This window comes from Diplotaxodon limnothrissa, linkage group LG22, assembly GCF_057381915.1.
Source record: "Diplotaxodon limnothrissa isolate DT_005_m linkage group LG22, D_limnothrissa_male_GT1.1, whole genome shotgun sequence".
Classification (NCBI taxonomy): domain Eukaryota; kingdom Metazoa; phylum Chordata; class Actinopteri; order Cichliformes; family Cichlidae; genus Diplotaxodon; species Diplotaxodon limnothrissa.
Genome location: NC_140616.1, coordinates 29,859,135 through 29,878,271, shown reverse-complemented (window position 1 = coordinate 29,878,271; position 19,137 = coordinate 29,859,135). Strand labels below are relative to the sequence as shown.

At 41.7% G+C, this 19,137-nt stretch overlaps 2 protein-coding genes across 4 annotated transcripts in view; one reads left to right on the top strand and one right to left on the bottom strand.

Annotated features, from left to right (window-relative positions):
* The window catches only part of ctdp1 (CTD (carboxy-terminal domain, RNA polymerase II, polypeptide A) phosphatase, subunit 1), a 100,321-nt gene extending 95,622 nt beyond the window's left edge, over nt 1-4,699 (bottom strand). For all 3 annotated transcript variants that reach the window (XM_085346656.1, XM_085346657.1, XM_085346658.1), the window contains exons 1-3: nt 4,202-4,699; nt 3,013-3,096; nt 639-732 (exon numbers count right to left, since the gene is read on the bottom strand). In XM_085346656.1, coding sequence (XP_085202782.1) covers nt 639-732; nt 3,013-3,096; nt 4,202-4,497 — 474 coding nt within the window. In that variant the 5' untranslated portion in view covers nt 4,498-4,699. The remainder of the gene's footprint in view (nt 1-638; nt 733-3,012; nt 3,097-4,201) is intronic.
* Nucleotides 4,700-7,005: 2,306 nt separating this feature from the next.
* adck5 (aarF domain containing kinase 5) lies at nt 7,006-19,121 on the top strand. The gene is made up of 15 exons (XM_085346564.1): nt 7,006-7,133; nt 7,774-7,868; nt 7,960-8,109; nt 10,924-10,999; nt 12,458-12,658; nt 12,740-12,880; nt 14,045-14,158; nt 14,466-14,597; nt 15,816-15,899; nt 16,143-16,224; nt 16,869-16,947; nt 17,028-17,119; nt 17,211-17,463; nt 18,430-18,546; nt 18,617-19,121. Exons 1-15 carry the CDS (start codon nt 7,110-7,112, stop codon nt 18,717-18,719), a joined length of 1,743 nt encoding a protein of 580 aa, XP_085202690.1. The 5' UTR covers nt 7,006-7,109; the 3' UTR covers nt 18,720-19,121.
* Nucleotides 19,122-19,137: the final 16 nt, after the last annotated feature.

The following is a 19,137-nucleotide window of genomic DNA, read 5'->3' as shown; positions in this document are numbered from 1 at the left end:
CTTTTTCAGTAGTACCTACTCGGTTCAGCTTGGCTCTTTTTATGGTTTTTCATTAGGTGGTAGTACTACCTAATGGTACCAGTACTCGGGTGGGATTCCAAGTGATCTGAGGCAAATTGAAAATGTGACATCAACAGACTGTATGCAAGCGAGTGACACCCAGCAACAAGGGAAATGGCTACAGAAGAACACAACACTGTGACCCCCCCCCCACCCCACCCCACACACACACACACACACCACATAGCAGCAGATATACCTTGGCATCATTGTTGTTGTGTTTGTGTCGCATTCAAATGACATCACAGGACTTTCTGCCGTTGCTATAACGACTGCACCTGCATTAGATCTTACTCAATTGTGATGGAAAACGACTGAAACAGGGTTGCGTTGAGTCAAGCCGAGTAAGTACTAGCGGAATAGCGCTCTTGGTAAGACCAGTCAAGAACTTGCAAATGCGTGGTCACCTACATTTAACTGATTAATCAATCATAAAAATGCAAGTCATATTTACCGGAATTAGGACTACTCGACTTTTGCAATAAAAAAACAAAAACAAAACAAAAACAAACACACACGCGTAAGGTTTATCTGGCCTGCCAGTCCAGTCCTCCACGTAGCTTCATCATATGACTCACCTCAGAGCTCACCATCAGCTCAGGGACACTATGCACCATGGAGACTGTTGCTGTGGAGATGGGAGTTTGCTGGTTCCCATTTGTGCTCTGGAGCCTGAGAAGGAAAAACAGAGTGGGCGTCACACATTTTTTGTATCTCTCAGGTCCTTGAACATATTGCGCCGGGAATAAAAAGAGAGCTTTGAAAAACATGCAGATTTGAAACTGCTCCACTTGACAGCCGCTATGTTTGCAGTGAGCACAGAATACACCTCACTTACAAAGTGATGGTGAGCATTTCAAGCTACTTCAGGAATATGTTAACATGACATCCAAAAGTGACACCTGCTGAGGCAATTCTGTGCCACATCATGTAAACTCTGTCTTCAATATTGATACCTTCAGAAAAAGAGCCAGACTTTTACTTCACAACAACAACAACAACAACAACAGCAGCAGCAGCAGCAATTATAGTAAAACACAGACTGTGGGTCTATGTAAAAATCATTTGGTGTGTTTTGGAGTTTTATTAATAGCTTCAAATGCTCTTGCTTTACCAAAGTGATACAAAGAAAAACTGCAGAGTGCGAGTGCTTGATTTGGGACCAGAGCTGCAGCTCTGCACTCTGTATATGATCTCTGGCACCATCTGATGGCAATAAATGAATCAGGTTATATCGCAAGCACTACATTCAGTCAGTGTTTAATTTCAGTAAAAGTATGAGCTTCAAAGTTATGAGGTTCCAAAAGTATTCTCTAACTGAACCACGACTACAACTGGTGCCTGCATGGCACTGTCAGCATGAACTTTTTACCATTTATACAGGACTGTTTCCCAGCAAACAGGCTGCTTGAGTTGAGAGACCACAAGTAACTTAGACATTAAATATAACTGGTTAATGCCGCGTATGTAACCTTAGCCTTTTTGTATCAAAAATATAAATGTCTCTACATTATTAGAGAGAGAACTCCAATAATGAGAAGATTATATGAGCTAGCACTTAGAGACAGTGGGAAGAAAGAACTCACATCTAATAGAAAGATACTTCTGGCAGAGCCAGGCTCAGTGAGGGGTGGACATTGGCTGCAACCAAATTCTTCAGAGGTGGGGCAGAAGAGAAGTATATATATTAAAATTACTGGTAACAGCCAGCGTTACCCCTCAGCCTCCGAGAAGGAACACCTATGGTATCAATTTTAAAAGCCTACGAGCCTCGAGTTATCACATTTGTATAACATTTAACCTTTGACTTTGAGATTTATACTCATTTTAACTTTAATGGCTGAGGGGTAAAAAATGGTTTGAAAAGCTCCTGAGAACCTTTTTGCATCTTGCAAAGGGTTTGACTCTAACTGAAAGTCAACCAGTAGATTGTTGTTTGAGCTAACTAGCTGTAGCAACCTTTCAAAAATCAAATCAAATCAATTGAGTAGATTATGTATATAAACAACAATAATGTGCTTTTTAAGTATCTTGAGGTAAGTGTTGTAGATGAGCTTTGCCCCACAGATCAAACACTTGTATATTAGGTTAAACTGGTGATTCTAAATTGGCCACAGAGGTAAATCTAAGTGTGAATGAATGTCTGTCTCTCTGGATTAGTGATAGTGATAGACTGGCATCTATCACTCCTATGACAGGCTGGACAGGCTCCAAGAAAACAGACAGAGAAGACAGAGAAAACAAAAGAAAGACATACTGCCTTTACCCAAAGCACAAGGACAGAAAATAAGGCTTTATAAGACATAGGTTCTATGGAGCTTCCATACATAGATGGTGTTGAACAAGTGGAAAAACAAAGTCTGGACTCTCTAGATCTACAAATGCCTCCCTACTAAAACATCCTCTGTAATCACATTTTAAAAACAATGATATCACATAGTTCAAATGCTTAGCTAAGTTTAAGTTCATTCATACAATTGAGTAAATGTAATATCAAAGATATTATCATCATATTATTTTGGTTTACATTTAATCATGTTTGTACATTTAAAGCCTACCAATAATGGCATTTTGCTTGGTTTTTGTCTTTGAAAACAGCGTTGGGTAAACGTCACAGCTATCTTTTTTTAAAGAAAACATGTTTTTAATTTTTTGACCAATGTTTTCAGAATAGTTTTCATTTACTCATTTTGCTAGGTTTTGTTCACTTTCCCCCCCCCCTTTTCTTCTGCCACCAGCATGTGAAATGACGCAACCGTGACATCCATCCCAAATGAGTGGTTTGCTGTTCCATTTTAGTTTGTTTTATTGTTTATAGATATATCTATGTAATAAAAAGGGGTAAGTTGTAGTTCTTGGGGGGAAATGCATGAGCAGATCAGAAAAACACAAAGATTTAAGTTAAAGACAAACAAACAAAAAAAGAAAGAAAGAGATAAAGCATGTATTTACTGAGTTAGATCTTGACCACATTCGGCACATAAGCCCTTCATGACAATGGGATGGCTGCATTCTTCTATTCTGGCTATGGTGCCCCTGCAAAAAGGAAAAAAAAACAGGAAAATAATTAAAGACCCAGTTTACTTGCTTGCAAACTGAAGCCTGAGACTGTGCACAGATTCTCATTAACTGTAGCATGCAAGTATATAAAGAAACATATAAAGAAAGGTATTAGTTAGGTGTTTTATTTTATTTAGCTGTAATAATAAGACGCTGTAAAAGTACTATAAATAGCTAGCAGTAGATTAAGCAGGGAGCAAGAGTTTACAAAGAGTACCTGAAAGCAGCACGACCCTTTCCTAACAGCAAATAACAACTATATCAGCTTTGAATGTGTATCAATATCAAAAGGTGTCGAATTTAAATGTAAAGATTTCAAAAACAGAACATTTCTTTTAAATCTGATATATAATTCGCATAAAAAGTGATGCTAATACATAATAAAGCACAAAAAGACCGGTCAAACCATTTAAAACGAACTTCAAAATCTCCTCTTTTGGTAATTAACTGCTATTAACGCGTATTAATTCTCCCGTTACTGTGAATTAATACGCGTTAAAGTATATATATATACGGCTGGTTCAAGCTCACGAGGATAACGGCTGCCTCCAGGGTCACTCTTCTACCTGTCAATCTGCACTGCTTGTATACAATTTTGTGCACGCGATAGTGGCTGCGTCAAGGCAAACAGCACAGCACGAGCGCATCTACCACGTGGTCGTGCCTTCAAAACAAAAGTGCGGAGCTTTGGGAATTCAATCATTACTGTACGTTAATAAAATTAACTAAAATTCTGATTTAGCAAATACAATTGTTTTCTAACTTTCTCTTCCACTACAATCACAACTCCTGAAAAAGCTCGATAAAACAACATTTATAAAACACGATGCTTTTATTTTGAAAGCCCCCCGACGAAACGCCAGCTTGTTTATTTTGCGGTACTTGACTCTGGTCGGAGCAAACGCTTCACTGTGTTGCTTTGAGCGTGGCTAGCAAACAAGCTAACGTCAGGTTAACAGCGTTAGCTCGTTAGCTAGCTTAGGTACAATGAGCGTGAAGACAGCTGCAACAAAACGGAGCTGACACAAACAGGGAACAGGTCAGCTAACATTAACGAGCTATAGCAAGCAGGGTGACTCACCCAGGAGATATGACTTCTCCAAGTTGACTGCATAACTCCTTCACTATTCCAGCACGGTCCGATTTCACCTTCTTCTCTGGCAGCCTGGCACCATCAGTCCCCTTCTCCTGAGGTATGGCTGCACACAGTGCTAGCACGGAGTCCACGTTAACAAGAGAGCCGGCTTTGACTTTCCACTCTATAAGCCGGACAGGGAGAGCCCCAGCTGGCCAGCAGATATCCGCCACCTGCACCATGGGGCCCTCTGCAGCTGCACCATCGCCGCCACCACCAAAATCTGCAGGAGGATCCTCCATCTGCCCCGCACTCTCCAAAAACAAAATCTCCTTACTTTTGAAAAGCTGACAACTTAAAAGGTATCCACTCGACTTCGCAAACCCCCGTGTATCATTAAAACGTGCGAACCGTCAACATCGAGGAGAATTAAAACAAATGTGCTGCAGATTTAAACACAGCAGCTCCACAGTCCCAGCTACGTTCGCTCTTCCCGCCCGTAAACAGGAAAGCGCAACACTGCAGCGACACGGGTCGCTACAGTATCCGGTATACAGCAAGCCACTCGCGAAAAACACCAGAGAACTTCTATCGTCTCCGAGAACGCCCACTCTTTGGATCTCTATTTTCTTAGAGGGCGCTCGCGAGGTAGTCCTGAATGAATACATCCCTGTGGACGTGAAGCCCCCAAATGTAAATTCCGTCGAGGATTTTATGCTGGGGACTTTATCGTGTGTTTTATAGGTGAATGTGAGGCAAAATATTTTACGGGGTTCGATTGTAGTTAAAATGCGTTTTTTGTGACAGCGCAATAATAAGACACTTTACGGCATCTGCCATTTTGATTTGGGGCATAAAGCTAGTGAATCCTAAATTGACCAATCAACTTGCAGGTTTGGTTTTAGGAAAATCCGATTCTCTTTTTTTAAGATAAAGGAAATGATGTAACTGTTGTTATGTTTTAGGTCGTAAAAATTATAGGTATGCAGAAAATAATGACAATAGTAATTTGTGGGTTTTTGTCTAGAAGCAGGTTTTACCCGTTTAGGTCCTTTTCACTTGTGATCATCGAGGACGAGCTCGCCGGCGCCCTCTGCAGTGCCGCTGGCTAATCTACAGTCAGTTTGTGTACAGTGGGATTATTAGGAAATGAAACTACTTCCCTAGATTATCTCTGAACGCAGTTTCTATTTAGGTTTCAAAATAAAACGACTCGTGCCTCTTTGTGACGCTTTTCACAATGTTGCCGTAAACTTTTAAAGTCACCAATGTGGTTATTCTAAGTGCTCCTTATTATAGATATCACCTATATAGCGCTTACATATTGTGTTAAAATCCGTGCAACCGTGAAAGATCATTATTTATGTTTTCCCTTTTTCTTTAAAGCTGCTGAACCCGCACAGACATGGTGTTACCTGACGCAACGTGATGTAACATATAAGTAACACTACACAAGTGTCTCATGGGGTTTTTTTTGCAATAAGAGCACGATATTTACAAATACAGTAATGTTTTAAGGTGTAAGTGAAGGAGGTTGTTATAAGTTTAAGAAAGCCTTAGGTTTGATTGTATAGGTTATACCGGCCCTCGAGGTATGTTAATATTTAACTTTCCAGGCTGAAGATGGGACTGAAGGAAGTCAGCAGGGGATATAGATGATGACCTTACAGGACAAGAACGTACCTCGCACTGTTCTAGCTACTCAGACGAAGAACTTAAGCACCTCCTTCCAGAGTGTTCCTTACAACTAACCGAGATGTTTCACTGCCCGATTTCTTTTTCACGCAGGTGTGAAAACGCCTTTCTTCTTATAGTTCACAATAAAAGCCATAGAAATAGTCTTGAAATACCAGCGATAAAACATAGCTTACACAAGTAGCTTCCGTTAACGTTTGGTTTTTAAAAATGATTTTATACTATGTTCTACAAATTATGAAATAGACATCATTTTCTTATTAAATGTATAAACGTTGTTGTGGGGTTAATGAAATAGAATCTTTTTTTTTCATTGAGGCAAAATTAGTAATTTAAAGGAACTCATGAAATTCCTGAAATTATATTTTAAATAAAATTATGTATATTGCACACCACGGGGCTTCTGTTACCTAACCTAGGTCACTGTCAGTAGGTGGATGCAGTAGGTCGTTGGATGGACTTAGCACTATTGTGGTTAAAGTTCTACAATCTATTTCCATCAATAAATAGACCTATTTGCTAAAGACAGGTTCTAGTTATTAACACAACGTGTGATGTTAAATTAAGTTTTCCTTTGCACATTTCTTAATTTTAGAAACACACACACACACACACACACACACACACACACACAGTGGAGGGAAGTATCTGCATTACACAGGAAGTTTCCCGATGATCCACATATTACATCCACCATGACTCGTCTCCCATATCATTGGCACTGTATCAGTGCAAAAGAGACAACGATAGTGCAAAGGTGGCCGAGGTGGTGGGAGCCAATCATAATTCAGATACACACATGTCCAGTGTTGGTAGGAACCAAAATTTCTGTGAGGTAGGGGGACCTTTGTGTGTCTTCAAGCAGGAGGTACGGGTGTGGTTTTAGGACGGATCTAATGAGTTAGATTTTTTTTCTAAAAGAATCACATCAGATAAGAAAAATGTGACTATTTTCAGTTATCTCAATAATAAATAAGTAAGAAATCTTTTCACTTGTAGTTTTTATTTGCACGGCCGAACGAGCTGTCAAAAAATAAACGGAAACTACAGTATGTGGGAGGGTACCATCTCGCATTGCGTTACCCTTTGGTTAAACATAAAGGGAACCAGTGTGCTGTTAGCAGTTTATGAAGGGGAAAGGTAAAGCGTTTACTGGTGGCTGCTGACACGGAATATTAATACGTCTCTTGGAGCGGGTCTGTTTTAATAACTCGGAAACATGATAGCGGAGAACTGTAAAGTGGTAAATAAATCGTATTTACTACACATTATTAACCCAATTCTCTCCAATTAGCAAGTTAATTGCTAGCCAGCTGCAATTGTTCCCGGTGTGTTGGCGTTTGTGTATATTATCTGAAGTTTAAACTAAATGCCAAGGCCGTGTTTCAAAACCATACTGCTACCTAGAGTGTTTTAAAGCTGGTTTTGACATGAGGTAAGAACACATTCAACACTGTTTCCAGCCATGATGTGAGTAGGAGAATGAGACTGCATGAGTGGATCGTGCGCGCTGGAACACTTGGGAGGATGGGGGTTGCTCAGGTCCCTGACCCCGCTGCCATGTGTGAATTCATTTATCAGCACTGGAAACATTTTGTCCCTCAAAAGCAAACTGCCAAGAACAACAAAGTCACAGTGAAGCTGCTCACGTTCGCCTTGAACCAGACGTTCTCGCTTCCCGTCCCTCGCGCGCACGTTTTCTTGTTGTTCCTCAGAACACAGCGTCTGTCCTCTGGGCCCACACTTTACTTCGTGCCCTAAACCTCTTTACCTAACTCGGGGGGTTGGTTAATGTTCACTTAACCTGTGCAAACACAGAGTTCAGATGTGTCAGATGGAAGTGGCGCTGTAGTTCACTCATACACTGCTTTGTTTTTCTTCAGTTGACGTTATGTCTGCATCAACTGGCTCTCCTCCGAAGAGCTCCGCTTCCTGGATCTTCATCCCTCCCAGCAAGGCGATCTTTCAGTTCACTCAGGTAGCAGACAGCTGAGGACTGTAGATGAGCTTCAGGCTATGTTCAAGTCTGCATGCAATGAGACTGTATGTGTGTGTTTTAAATCTTGCAGAGATGCTAAGCGCAGAGGCTTGTTATGGAAGACGCTCGTTGGCCTCTCTGTTGGCGTTCCTGTGGCGGTGAGCATCAAGTATGCCGTATCGCAGCCCAGACAGAGGAGACAGATGAGGATTGTGATTGAAGGGTTTGGCCGCTTCTGCAGGTTTGTATGAATGTCATTATCAGCATCATGAGATTCTAACACGTGTTCAGTCTGAGGCTGTGAAATGGTCTCTAAATGGTGACTTCTTATCTATTAAACTTGCACATTAGATTTGTATATCTAATAGTGTTCTCTAAGTATTGTCAGGAACATTAGCTAAAGTAGGTCATTTTTTTCATGAATGGATAAAAGCAAAAGAAACAAAAATATCCTGACAACATTTCCTTTTATGGAAAGCGATAATTTTATCCCTCTTATAAGGTTGTAAATTCCATCTCATTACTTTTAGTTTTTGGGTTACACCACAAGACTGAGAGCAGGGTGGAGACGGGCAGGAGCAGATGTGTGGCCAAAGTCAATGTATTCATTAAGCCAAAATGGCTTCTGTTTTGCCTCATTTATTATTCCACCAAGAGGTTACGTTTTTACTGTCCGTGTCATTCATTCTGTCTGTAAACATAACAGCCCAAAAAGTTAAGACTGAACTCTGATGAAACTTTGGGGGTGTAGAGTGGGGTCATGTTAGCTTTGCATCCACTAAGCTATTCAAGGTCAGCTTCATTGGTCAAAACCTGACAAAAAGCCTGATGGAAACTTAGAAACTGTTATTCTTGCTAGTGTGGTGTGTTTTATCAAGATGTATAAAATCTACTTTATAAAGACTGAAAGTATCAAAGTTGTTATATTGATGTGAAGCTCAAAGGCCCCATAGAGCTGTTTGAAACGGTGTTTCTTACTGCCATTGTTTGTATTGACAAACATATCGGCATATAGGAAATGATTTATTGGCATTCTAAGTACCTCTTAACTTTGGACATCTGATCTCTTCTTAAAGGTCAAATGAGGTATAAATATTATAAAAATCTGTTATCCTTTAAACTTTGCTTAAACTTCAGTTGCTTTTGTTTGTATTGGCAACATTTAGGAAGTGATATGGGTATATGACGATTCTAACTATCACTCTGCATTTAAATATTGACCTTTGACCTCACTTTTACGTTTCACATCTGCCTTTTTTCAAGTTGACCCCAGAATGTGTTTCATCCTTAAATAAGGCATTGCCAAGAGAAAGAGAGCTACCTAACTCAAGGGACGAACTAGTGTTGTCTATGCATAACAGACAACTTTATGTTACTGGCAGCCTGTTGCTGTGTAGTGTGTCCTTAAAGATTTGAGGAAACTGAATGCTGTGAGAAGGTCATGTCCTTAAAGAAGACCTGAGACAGCATCTGTGAGCTACATCGGGCCCTTCAGTTGGTGCATCTGTTCTCTGAAGCCTCCTCAGAAGTGGTCTCAGTGGAAGGATGGCCAAATTACACAAGAACTCAACTGAAAATGCATCAAGTCTGATGAATCTAGTCCTCACTGGACTGTATGGAGGATCTTGGGAGACAGACTACAACAGTATGACTGTAAAACATGGTGGAAGCTCTGTCATGTTTTGGGGCTGCATTTCAGCTAGTGGGGTTGGGGATCTTTTTAAAAGTTATGGATTGTACATGTAGAAAAGTGCCATCTGATTTTGGAAACCACTGTGGGAAGAGTCAAATTGTTTATGGCCTCATTTTCAGCACAATGATCCCAAACACAGTGCCGTAAAATACCTGGACAGTGTTCTGTTGTGTGTTTATTCCATCAGTCATGGATCGGCCCCCCCAGAGCCTAGACCTCAGCTTTCTTAAAGCATTAAAGCAATGTGGGAACATCCTGATACAGAACAGTAGCCAACATTCAAAGAAGAGCTTTGACTGTCCTTCAAGAAACCTGCAGAACTAGTCCCAAAGACTACTTGAAGAAACTGCAAGAAAGTTGACGTACAAGAGTTCAGGCTGTGTGGAAGAATAAAGCTGGCTGTGTTAAATGTTGAGGTTCAAGCTTGTTACAATTATACAAACTCTGTTTTTTCCTTCTTTGCTGTATTTACATGTATGTTTGCACGTTTCAATAAATCGCTGCTCCCCTTCCCGAGTTTCTTAGCAACACTTCCGCGCAGCGCTGTCTGTGCCTAGAAGCCATTAGCACTGGGCTTAATTGACCCATTCTTACCAATCAGAAGATCGATGCATTGATCCCTGATTTTTCCAGTCCATGTGCTGAGATGTCCTTGAGCAAGATATTGAACCCCAGTGTATCCGTGCAAGTGCATGCTTAGATAAAAGTGACATCTTTGAGTTTTCAACCGAGTAGAAATGCAGAACACACTTTTACCAAATGCTGCTAATAGGAAATCCAATCGTAGATGTTTTCTCTCTATTTTATAAGCTGCAGATATCTTTGAGCTGATGCTAGATTATTTAAGTTGATTTCCAGATCCCCTTCCTCACACAACCCTTAACGGATCAGTATGTACTTCCAGCGTGGAACCAGAAATCTCATGCAAATGCTTAAACCGTTACACCGCAGAACCATTGGTGCTGCTTAAATGAAATTAACAAGATAATATGTATGAAAACATGAGGGCAGAGAATGACTCTGCTGTATTGCAGCAGCCTATGTGTGTGGAGCCTAGTGGTAAATGAAGAGCACATAATTTTTATTACACTAGTGCTGTGTCACTGTATTTGAAGTACACTTTTGCTTTATTCTAACTTGCTGGAAGTGTAACAATTTGCCTTTCTCGGATCAGTTCAGACAGACTACATTTTTAAGAACATTTTGCAATCCTCACTTTTTTTCTCACTAATCTTTATTATAGAAAAACGATCTTCTTACCGCTGATCGTGTTAGGAATCGTCATCACATGCTAGCAACTCTGTTTATTTGTAAGTCAGACCTTTCAGTTCCAGTAATCATCAGATATGTGTGTGTCCTCAGATCTCTCTCTGTGGGACTCTTCATTTCCGCTGACTACTGGTGGACCACCAACGTGCTGCTTCATGGAATAGATGAGGTCAGTTTGTTTTTAGAGTGGGTAATATGGATTGACCCACTCTAAGCTTTGGCTGAAGCTCTGACAGACCAAGGATTTCTTCATGACACCTAATGCCAGGGTCAGTGTGTCGTTGCCAAGCCTGCAGACGTCTGTGTCCCGCTGCATGGATATGCTTCCCCAGATATCACTGACCCACTGAACAGTGGTACAGACAGCAAAATGTTCTTCAGATCCTTTTATGTCTGTCACATGTGCTCAGGGTGAACCTGCTCTCTCTGTGAAAAGTGCAAGGAATCAGTGGTGGAGCTGCCAATTCTGGTATTCTGTGGCATATGTCAGTCTCCGTGGTGCCAGGGAGTGAGCGCAGGGCCCACTGGAGGATGTCGACCCCTCAGGCCACCCTTATGAACCCATACAAGGTTCCCATGGCAATGACTTCAGCTTCCAGGCCCCTCTTCTGTGAAACCAGCTCCTAGTCTAGATTCTGGAGACAGACACCCTCCCTACTTTCAAGATCAGGTTTAAAACTTTTGATAAAGCTTATAGTTAAACCTGGATCAGGTGACCCTGAATCCTCCCTTAGTTATGCTGCAATACTTTCAGACTACTGCGGGCTTGTCATGGTGCACTCAGCATTTCTTCTTCACTGTGTTTATACCCCACTCTGCATTTCCACAGTGTGTGTTTTGTCCTGTCCTCCTGTTTGTTTTTGGGTTTTTCCTTCCCAGTGTCCCCAAGTGCTTAATCAAAAGGGGGGTGTTTTTTCTGTATTGTTTTAGGGTCTTTACCTGACAGTATAAATGCACCTTGAGGTTGCTGTTACTGTCATTTGGTGCGTTTATAATAAAAATGTAATTAAATAAAGTCTGTTTCTAATTGTTTCTGTCCTGTTGGAGGTCATTTTGTAGCTCTGGGCCTTCTATGGTCCTCTCCAGCTCTCCTAGAGTAACTGCCTTTCTCCTAGAATCTCCTCTGTGCTCTTGACAGGTTTGCAAACAAACCTTCTGGCAATGGGACTTATTGATGTTCCATGCTGGAGGTTTTGAACTACCTTTGCAGCCTCTGTAGGGTCCAGGTATCGCCCCAGCAGTGACACTGACACTAGCTAAATGCAAAAGTAGTCAAAAAACAGAAAAGATGAGGAGGTAAAAATGTCAGTGGCCACTTATAAAGCCATTCCTGGTTTGGGGGCTGTCTCATTGTTGCCCCTCTAATGCACCTGTTTTTAATTTCATTAACACCACCTTCTGCTGCTTGACTGGCCACATCAACATCCCAGAAGCTTCACTGAATTGATGCTATTCTCTCATTAAAATGTGCCCCTTTCATTTTTAGAGTACATGTACATTATTTTCTCCCTTCAGTCACTTTATTACATGTGGGGTCCAAGCTTCATGTGAACTAGAAGGAACTAGTTAGCATTGATTTTTAGCACTGATGGCGTTAATGCTTTCTGTACGTGTATCTTCCTGTTAGAGCAATCCATCCTACGTGACTGAGATGTCAGCTTGCCACCAGAGGGCAGCAGAGTCCATCGTGGAAGGAGCCATAAAGAATGGAGGCCTGTACATTAAGCTTGGCCAAGGCCTGTGTGCCTTCAATCACCTGCTACCCCCTGAGTACATCCACACCCTGCAAGTACTAGAAGACAAAGCTCTAAACAGGAGGTACAAAGAGGTGAGCAGTGCAGCACAAGCAAAGCACAGGACTCGTGAAAGGACTGAGTGACACTGGTCAGGATGTGTCTGTCTTTAACAGGTGGACGCTCTCTTTGAAGAAGACTTCAACAAGACCCCTGATAAGCTTTTTAAAGCATTCGACTATGAGCCCATCGCTGCTGCCAGCTTAGCTCAGGTTCATAAAGCCCTGCTGTTTGATGGGACTCCGGTCGCTGTGAAGGTGAGCTGCTGAAATCACTGGTCAAGTTACTTGAAAAAAGTAATCAGTAACTAGTTACTGATACTTCCCCAAAAAAGTAATCCCGTTACTTTACTGATTACTTATTTTCAAAAGTAATTAATTACTTAGTTACTTTTTAAAAACACGATTTACAACCTGAAGAGGTGATAAAGTGATAGATCTTTCAGCCCAATTCTACTTTTTCTGCATAATCCATCATACAAAATGTAATCAAATGGAAAAGTCTCTTTTTAAAACTTGTTTTATTAGTTTTAATCTTTTAACTTTATGCATCAAGCAAATATTAAATTATATGCAACATTCTCTGACTTGAATAAATTAGTTTAACATTTAAACCTATTTTCTGCACATTCCAGCACATAAAATAAAATATTTTTTGTGTTTACACTCACTCTTTCAAATAGATGCAAGTAAAACACAGCAGAAAATAAATAAAATCAAAGACTCAGCGGCCCTGTTGCTCTATTTTCACCTGCAAAGCAGGAGTTGGGTAGGCGGAGGTTTATCCTGGTGCAGGTGTGCCGCGGTCAGTTGAAGAATCCGCGAGTTTCTCTGTGAGTTTCCCATTACGTCATTGCGCACTCGGTGCTTGCTTGGAGGTTTAGGGGTTTTTTCGCTGTAAAAAGAAGTTTTCTTCCCACGCACAACGGACGCTAATGTTTTTGTCACTTTTTATGGAATCAAACTCAAAGTAAGGTCAGTACTTCCACGCTTTAAACGCTGCACGCTCATACTCTCTCCCACAATCGATATATGATCCATTGTTGATCTGCACACAGCTGTTGTCACCAACGGCGCACTCGCTAACGTCACTGTCGTGAGACATTCTCGCAAAAAAATCACGGTTTTAGTAACGCAGTGACGCAGCGTTCCTACAGGAAAGTAACGGTAATCTAATTACCGATTTTGCAATAGTAATCCCTTACTTTACTCGTTACTTGAAAAAAAGTAATCAGATTACTGTAACGTGTTACAAGTAACGCGGTACTGCCCATCTCTGCTGTTAACATTTTAAATGACCTCACTATAGCAGTGAAGCATGAGCCTCATGAAACAATGATTCAGTTATATCTGAGGTTTTATTTTTGGTTATGGGAAAGTTTGGTCCTGACTTTTAATAGTTTCTCGTCGTGTTTCACACAGGTGCAGTTCATTGACCTCAGGGATCGCTTTGATGGAGATATCCGAACATTGGAGATCCTGCTGGATATTATTAAGTTCATGCACCCCAGTTTTGGGTTCCGATGGGTCCTTAAGGTCAGAAAGTGTCTGTATGACTTGACCGATTCACTCGATGTTCTAAACCCAGGGTGTCCAACTTCAGGCCTCGAGGACCGGTGTCCTGCAGGTTTTAGATGTGCCCTTGATCCAACACAGCTGATTTAAATGGCTAAATTACCTCCTCAACATCTCTTGAAGTTCTCCAGAGGCCTGTTAATAAACTCATTTGAGTCAGGATGATATCTAAAACCCGCAGAACACTGGCCCTTGAGGCCTGGAGTTCACCACAGTTTTCTGTTTAGAAAACTTCAGAAGTTACAGAGTTTTATTGTAATTTGTGTAGGACTTGAAGGGAACACTGGCTCAGGAGCTGGACTTTGAGAATGAGGCCAGGAACTCTGAGAGGTGCGCAGAGGAGCTGAAACACTTTAAATTTGTGGTTGTACCTAAAGTCTTCTGGGAGCAAACCAGCAAGGTGAAGTTGCTGTCAGTGGTACATAGTAGTGCTGGGCGATATGGAAAAAATATTTATCACGATAGGAATTATTTTATACGACGATAACGATATATATCACAATGTACCACCTGACCTGTGGTCATCTGGAAAGTACGCAGTCTGTAAACAGCGAGCGCAGAGGGTGCAGTCTTTGTTAATGAAACGGATGGTTACGCTCATGTAGGGCTGCGTATCTCTGCTCGTCACCGTCCAGGCCAGTCGTCAAGGCATAATGCACAACACTGCAAACATCCTTCTCTACTTCGGGCCGGCATGCGTCATAAGCGAGGCAACTCGACTTTATTGAAGTGCTTACGACCGGACACAACGTACCTTGGATCAAGGACTTTGACGAGGTCACGAAAGCTGTCCTTCTCAACTACATAAACAGGGGCCATGCCTTTACAAATGTAACCCGAGATGGCTCCTGTGATTTGTTTATGGCGCTGGTACGTTTTCTCATAAGGGCCTTGTGTGAAAGACTGCTGTATCTTCGGCTGGCTATAGTTTTTCTTTTCCCAACTTGCTCCCATCGTTCCACAACTTGGTTTAGCTTGAATTTTCTAGATTCTTGAGTATTCCTTTTCGTGGACCTTCTGTAGGTGATAGAAGAGATTTGTTGTGTTGCCATCGGGTGCAGGAATAGTTTTGTAGCATAGCTTGCTTCTGCTCCGTGTTGGTGCTGTTGAACCCAAAATGTAACCAAATCACAGACGTACCCCCTCTTTTCGGTCAAAGTGCTTCTTCCTGGGCTGCCTGTGTAGCTGTCTCTGTCTGTTGCATGTCGGGGCATGAAACTGCAACATGTCGCACGTCCATCGTTTTGAGTTACCGTAAAGCATGTCACAAATCCGGGTGCATGTAAAGCAGCACCATGACGCAAAACCACAAGACGGAGTTTCTTTGCGAAAAATATCATTTTTTTTATACTTTATTTTCTCTTGCATAAAGTTAAGAGTATGTATAGTGAGAAGACAACACTAATATATTTGCCACAGGCTATTTAATGTTATATTTTATGTAATAATTTATAAAATTATGATAGAAACGACAGAAGACAAATGGCATGATAGACACTTTTCTATCGTCCACACGATATATATCGTCATATCGCCCAGCACTAGTACAGAATAAGTGCACAATAATACTGCTCGACTTCCATCAGCGTCCTCTTTATTTTTTCTCTCCAATACTCAGAGAGTGCTGACAGCAGAGTTTTGCAACGGCTGTAAAATCAACAGCGTGGAAGAAATAAAACGTCAAGGACTGAGTCTGAAAGATGTAAGCTGACGATACTCTAAATCCTCGAGTCACTCACCTCTTCTCACCCTCAACCAGTTGTGGCAGGTGGTTGCCCCTCCCTGAGCCTGATTGTGCTGGAGGTTTCTTCCTGTTAAAATACATTTTTCCTTCCCACTGCCGCCAAGTGCTTGTTATTGTTGGGTCTGTGCAACATAAACCACTTTGAGGCAACAGTTTTTGTGATTTGGTGCTATATAAAATAAATGTAGCTTTATTTTTCAGACTGCAGATAAACTGATCAGAACATTTGCTGAGCAGATATTCTACACGGGTTTTATCCATGCAGACCCTCACCCCGGGAATGGTAGGTACATCACATGGACTGTAGAGCACGGAGCCACTGGTGTTGTTACTCTGCATTTTTAAACCTCAGCATTAGTCTTTTGGTTTCCTCCATGTTGTTGTTGTTGTTCTTTTTAATGACCCAAAAAGGCTCATAATTTGGAATGAGGGTACATTTTAAACCCAACACTGGCTACCTTGTAAGGACAATCTTTACCTTATAGAAGTGATTCAAGAAAGTCCTGTGATTTCACTCATTAAAACTGAAGCACAAACTTCCTGGATGCTCTGTTCCACATAACAGGACATGTTGTTTGTCAGTTAATTCCATTAAAATCTACGAAAGGCATCAACACAGCTGACAAAGAAGCCAGACACCTGTAAGCCTTAGAAAAATCCAAATGAGAAAAGTCACACACTTGAGTGTTTATTAAGAAACTTGTTTATAGCAGGGTTGTTAAATCAGTGGCTATGTGGGAAGTTTAATTCTTTAAAATTCTGAGATTTTTTTTTTTTACTTTATTTTTTTACAGTAACGTTCATAAACAAGTTCAAGTTGTTTACTCATGCTAAAAAAAAACATATACATATCATATGAAATGACATGAGTTAGTAACAGAGGTTCTAAAGAGAAGAAGTCACTCAAATTTGGATCATGTGTTGCAGTTCTCGTGAGGCGAGGTCCTGACAACAAGGCGGAGCTGGTGCTGTTGGACCACGGCTTGTACGAATACCTCAGCCAGCAGTAAGAAACTGATGAGTCGGCATGAGATACTCTCAGGTTTTTCTTCAGCTATCTGCTTTAACTCTGACCTTTGAACTTAGAGATCGAGAGGCCCTCTGTAAACTTTGGAGGTCCATAGTCCTCAGGGACGAGGCAGAAATGAAGCAGCAGTCCAGCGCCCTCGGGGTCAAAGGTCAGGACGCTTGACTTAAACGCCATGTTAACTTTGTTATGAACAAATGTGGGGATTAAAATCAAACACGAGGGCTCGTCGTCCTCTGCAGAGTACTTCCTCTTCTGCGAGATGCTGCTGCAGCAACCAATCAACATGCACAAGTTGGGTCTGTCCAACATCCTGAGCAAGGAGGAGACGGCCTACATGCGTGAGATGGCCGTCCACCGCTTCGAGAGCATCATGCAGGTGCTGAAGTCGATGCCTCGGCCCATGCTGCTGGTGTTCAGGAACATCAACACGGTGCGGAGCATCAACATCAGACTGGGGGCGCCGGTGGACCGCTACTTTGTCATGGCCAAGAGGTAAACACCCTAACACAACATCTCAGGGGTCAGGGCCATTAAGGATGAGATCAGATTGTGTAAAGCAATATTTCTTTTGGGAATGTCAGTCGGTACTTAGCTTTAAATTAGTGGGTATGCTGCGTGTTGCCCCTGTGTGGATACAGCTGCAAGGATCAGCTAATGAGTGTGCACACCACAGTTTCACCCGTATACGTCACTTCTGACTCCAAAAATCATCAGCCAAAAGCCCTAATGCACAGACACCAGTAGGTGATGGCTTATGACTCTGTCCATCTGTTATCTACAGTCTGTTTAAAACACCTGATGCCTGGAAGTATTCAAACAATAAAGAGCGTAATGAGTCAATGTCTGCTGGGCAGTTAGTGTGAACCCTGAGTAAGCAGAACCCAAAGTGAGCCCCACACACACTCAAAGAAAACCAGGCCTCAGGATCGATACGTTTGTCCTTATTTGGATTTTTTGAGACGCTTTGAACTTTATTCTGTGCTTATCAAAGAAAAATGTCCCCACACGGTTGGTCAAAAAGCACTATGGATTTCTAGTTCAGGACCTTGCATTAATAACTTAAAGGCACGTGACCTCTATAGGACAAAGTTTTGTGAAGAAATAAAAACCGATCAATGCACCGCATTGAACTCCATCGCACACTGTTGAAGTTCACACTTCCACAGTCAGCTCATTTTCCAGCATGAAAGTTATAATAGAAATTTTCCCAGAGCGCAAAGTTGTTTGAGCAAAAATGCAGAATTTTAAACCTGACGCTGATGTTAGGGCTGAATTACATGTTTATTTTTAAATGTAATTTTGTGTCTCGGTGACCATTAAAGTTGATTAAAACAATACTTTAAAATATCTGCCTCAAGAAGTGCTGTGAGTGATAATCTTTTGTGAAGCCTCCACATCTCCAGCAGAATGTCGTAAAGGTTTGCAGATCTTGTGCATGTCTCTTTTTCTCATCAACAGCGCCGTGCGAGGCTGGGGGAAGATTCAGGCTGAGAAGGTCGGCGTCCTCCCCCAGCTTTGGCTCTTCCGCTGGGGGAGGACTGCATGGGAGAGCGCCAAGTTTGAAGTTGCTCTGAGGTGTGCAATAATTAAAGAAATTATATGTTCTGTGATTGGAGCCACTGAGCTGATTAGATTACTTTTACAGATCAGAGATGGCAGTGATGAGCCTGACACGTGCGGTCCTGGCGCTGCTCCAGTACTTGGGCCTCCTATCGCTGGACTCCGACTTGTACGAGTACCTGAAATAGCGCGCAAGCGTCTCACTACAAAGGATTCATTCCAAGCACAAGTGAACACAGCTCATCAGTGAGCCTTTTGCTGCTCAAGCAGCTCCGAGTGCTGGTGGTTTACGTTGCTGCTCGACCGTGAGCAACGTTCCCACCAAACCACCTTCAGGGTCTGCTGGGGGAGAATGTGCTCCACTGCAGGACTGGAAGCATCCGTTCCAGGGCGAGAGGAGCAACACCACCAATGGGACTTTTAAGTAATTAAATCTTATTTATTTTAAGAGTAATTTTGGGAAACCAAATCCAATGAGGTTTTTAACCTGCAGGTTTTTTAATGAAGCAGACATTTTCTCAGTTATTCTGTCAGACAGTATTTTGTCCAGTACCACCTGACTGTTTAAATTATGAGAACATGGTAATAAAACACGAAGAAATCACA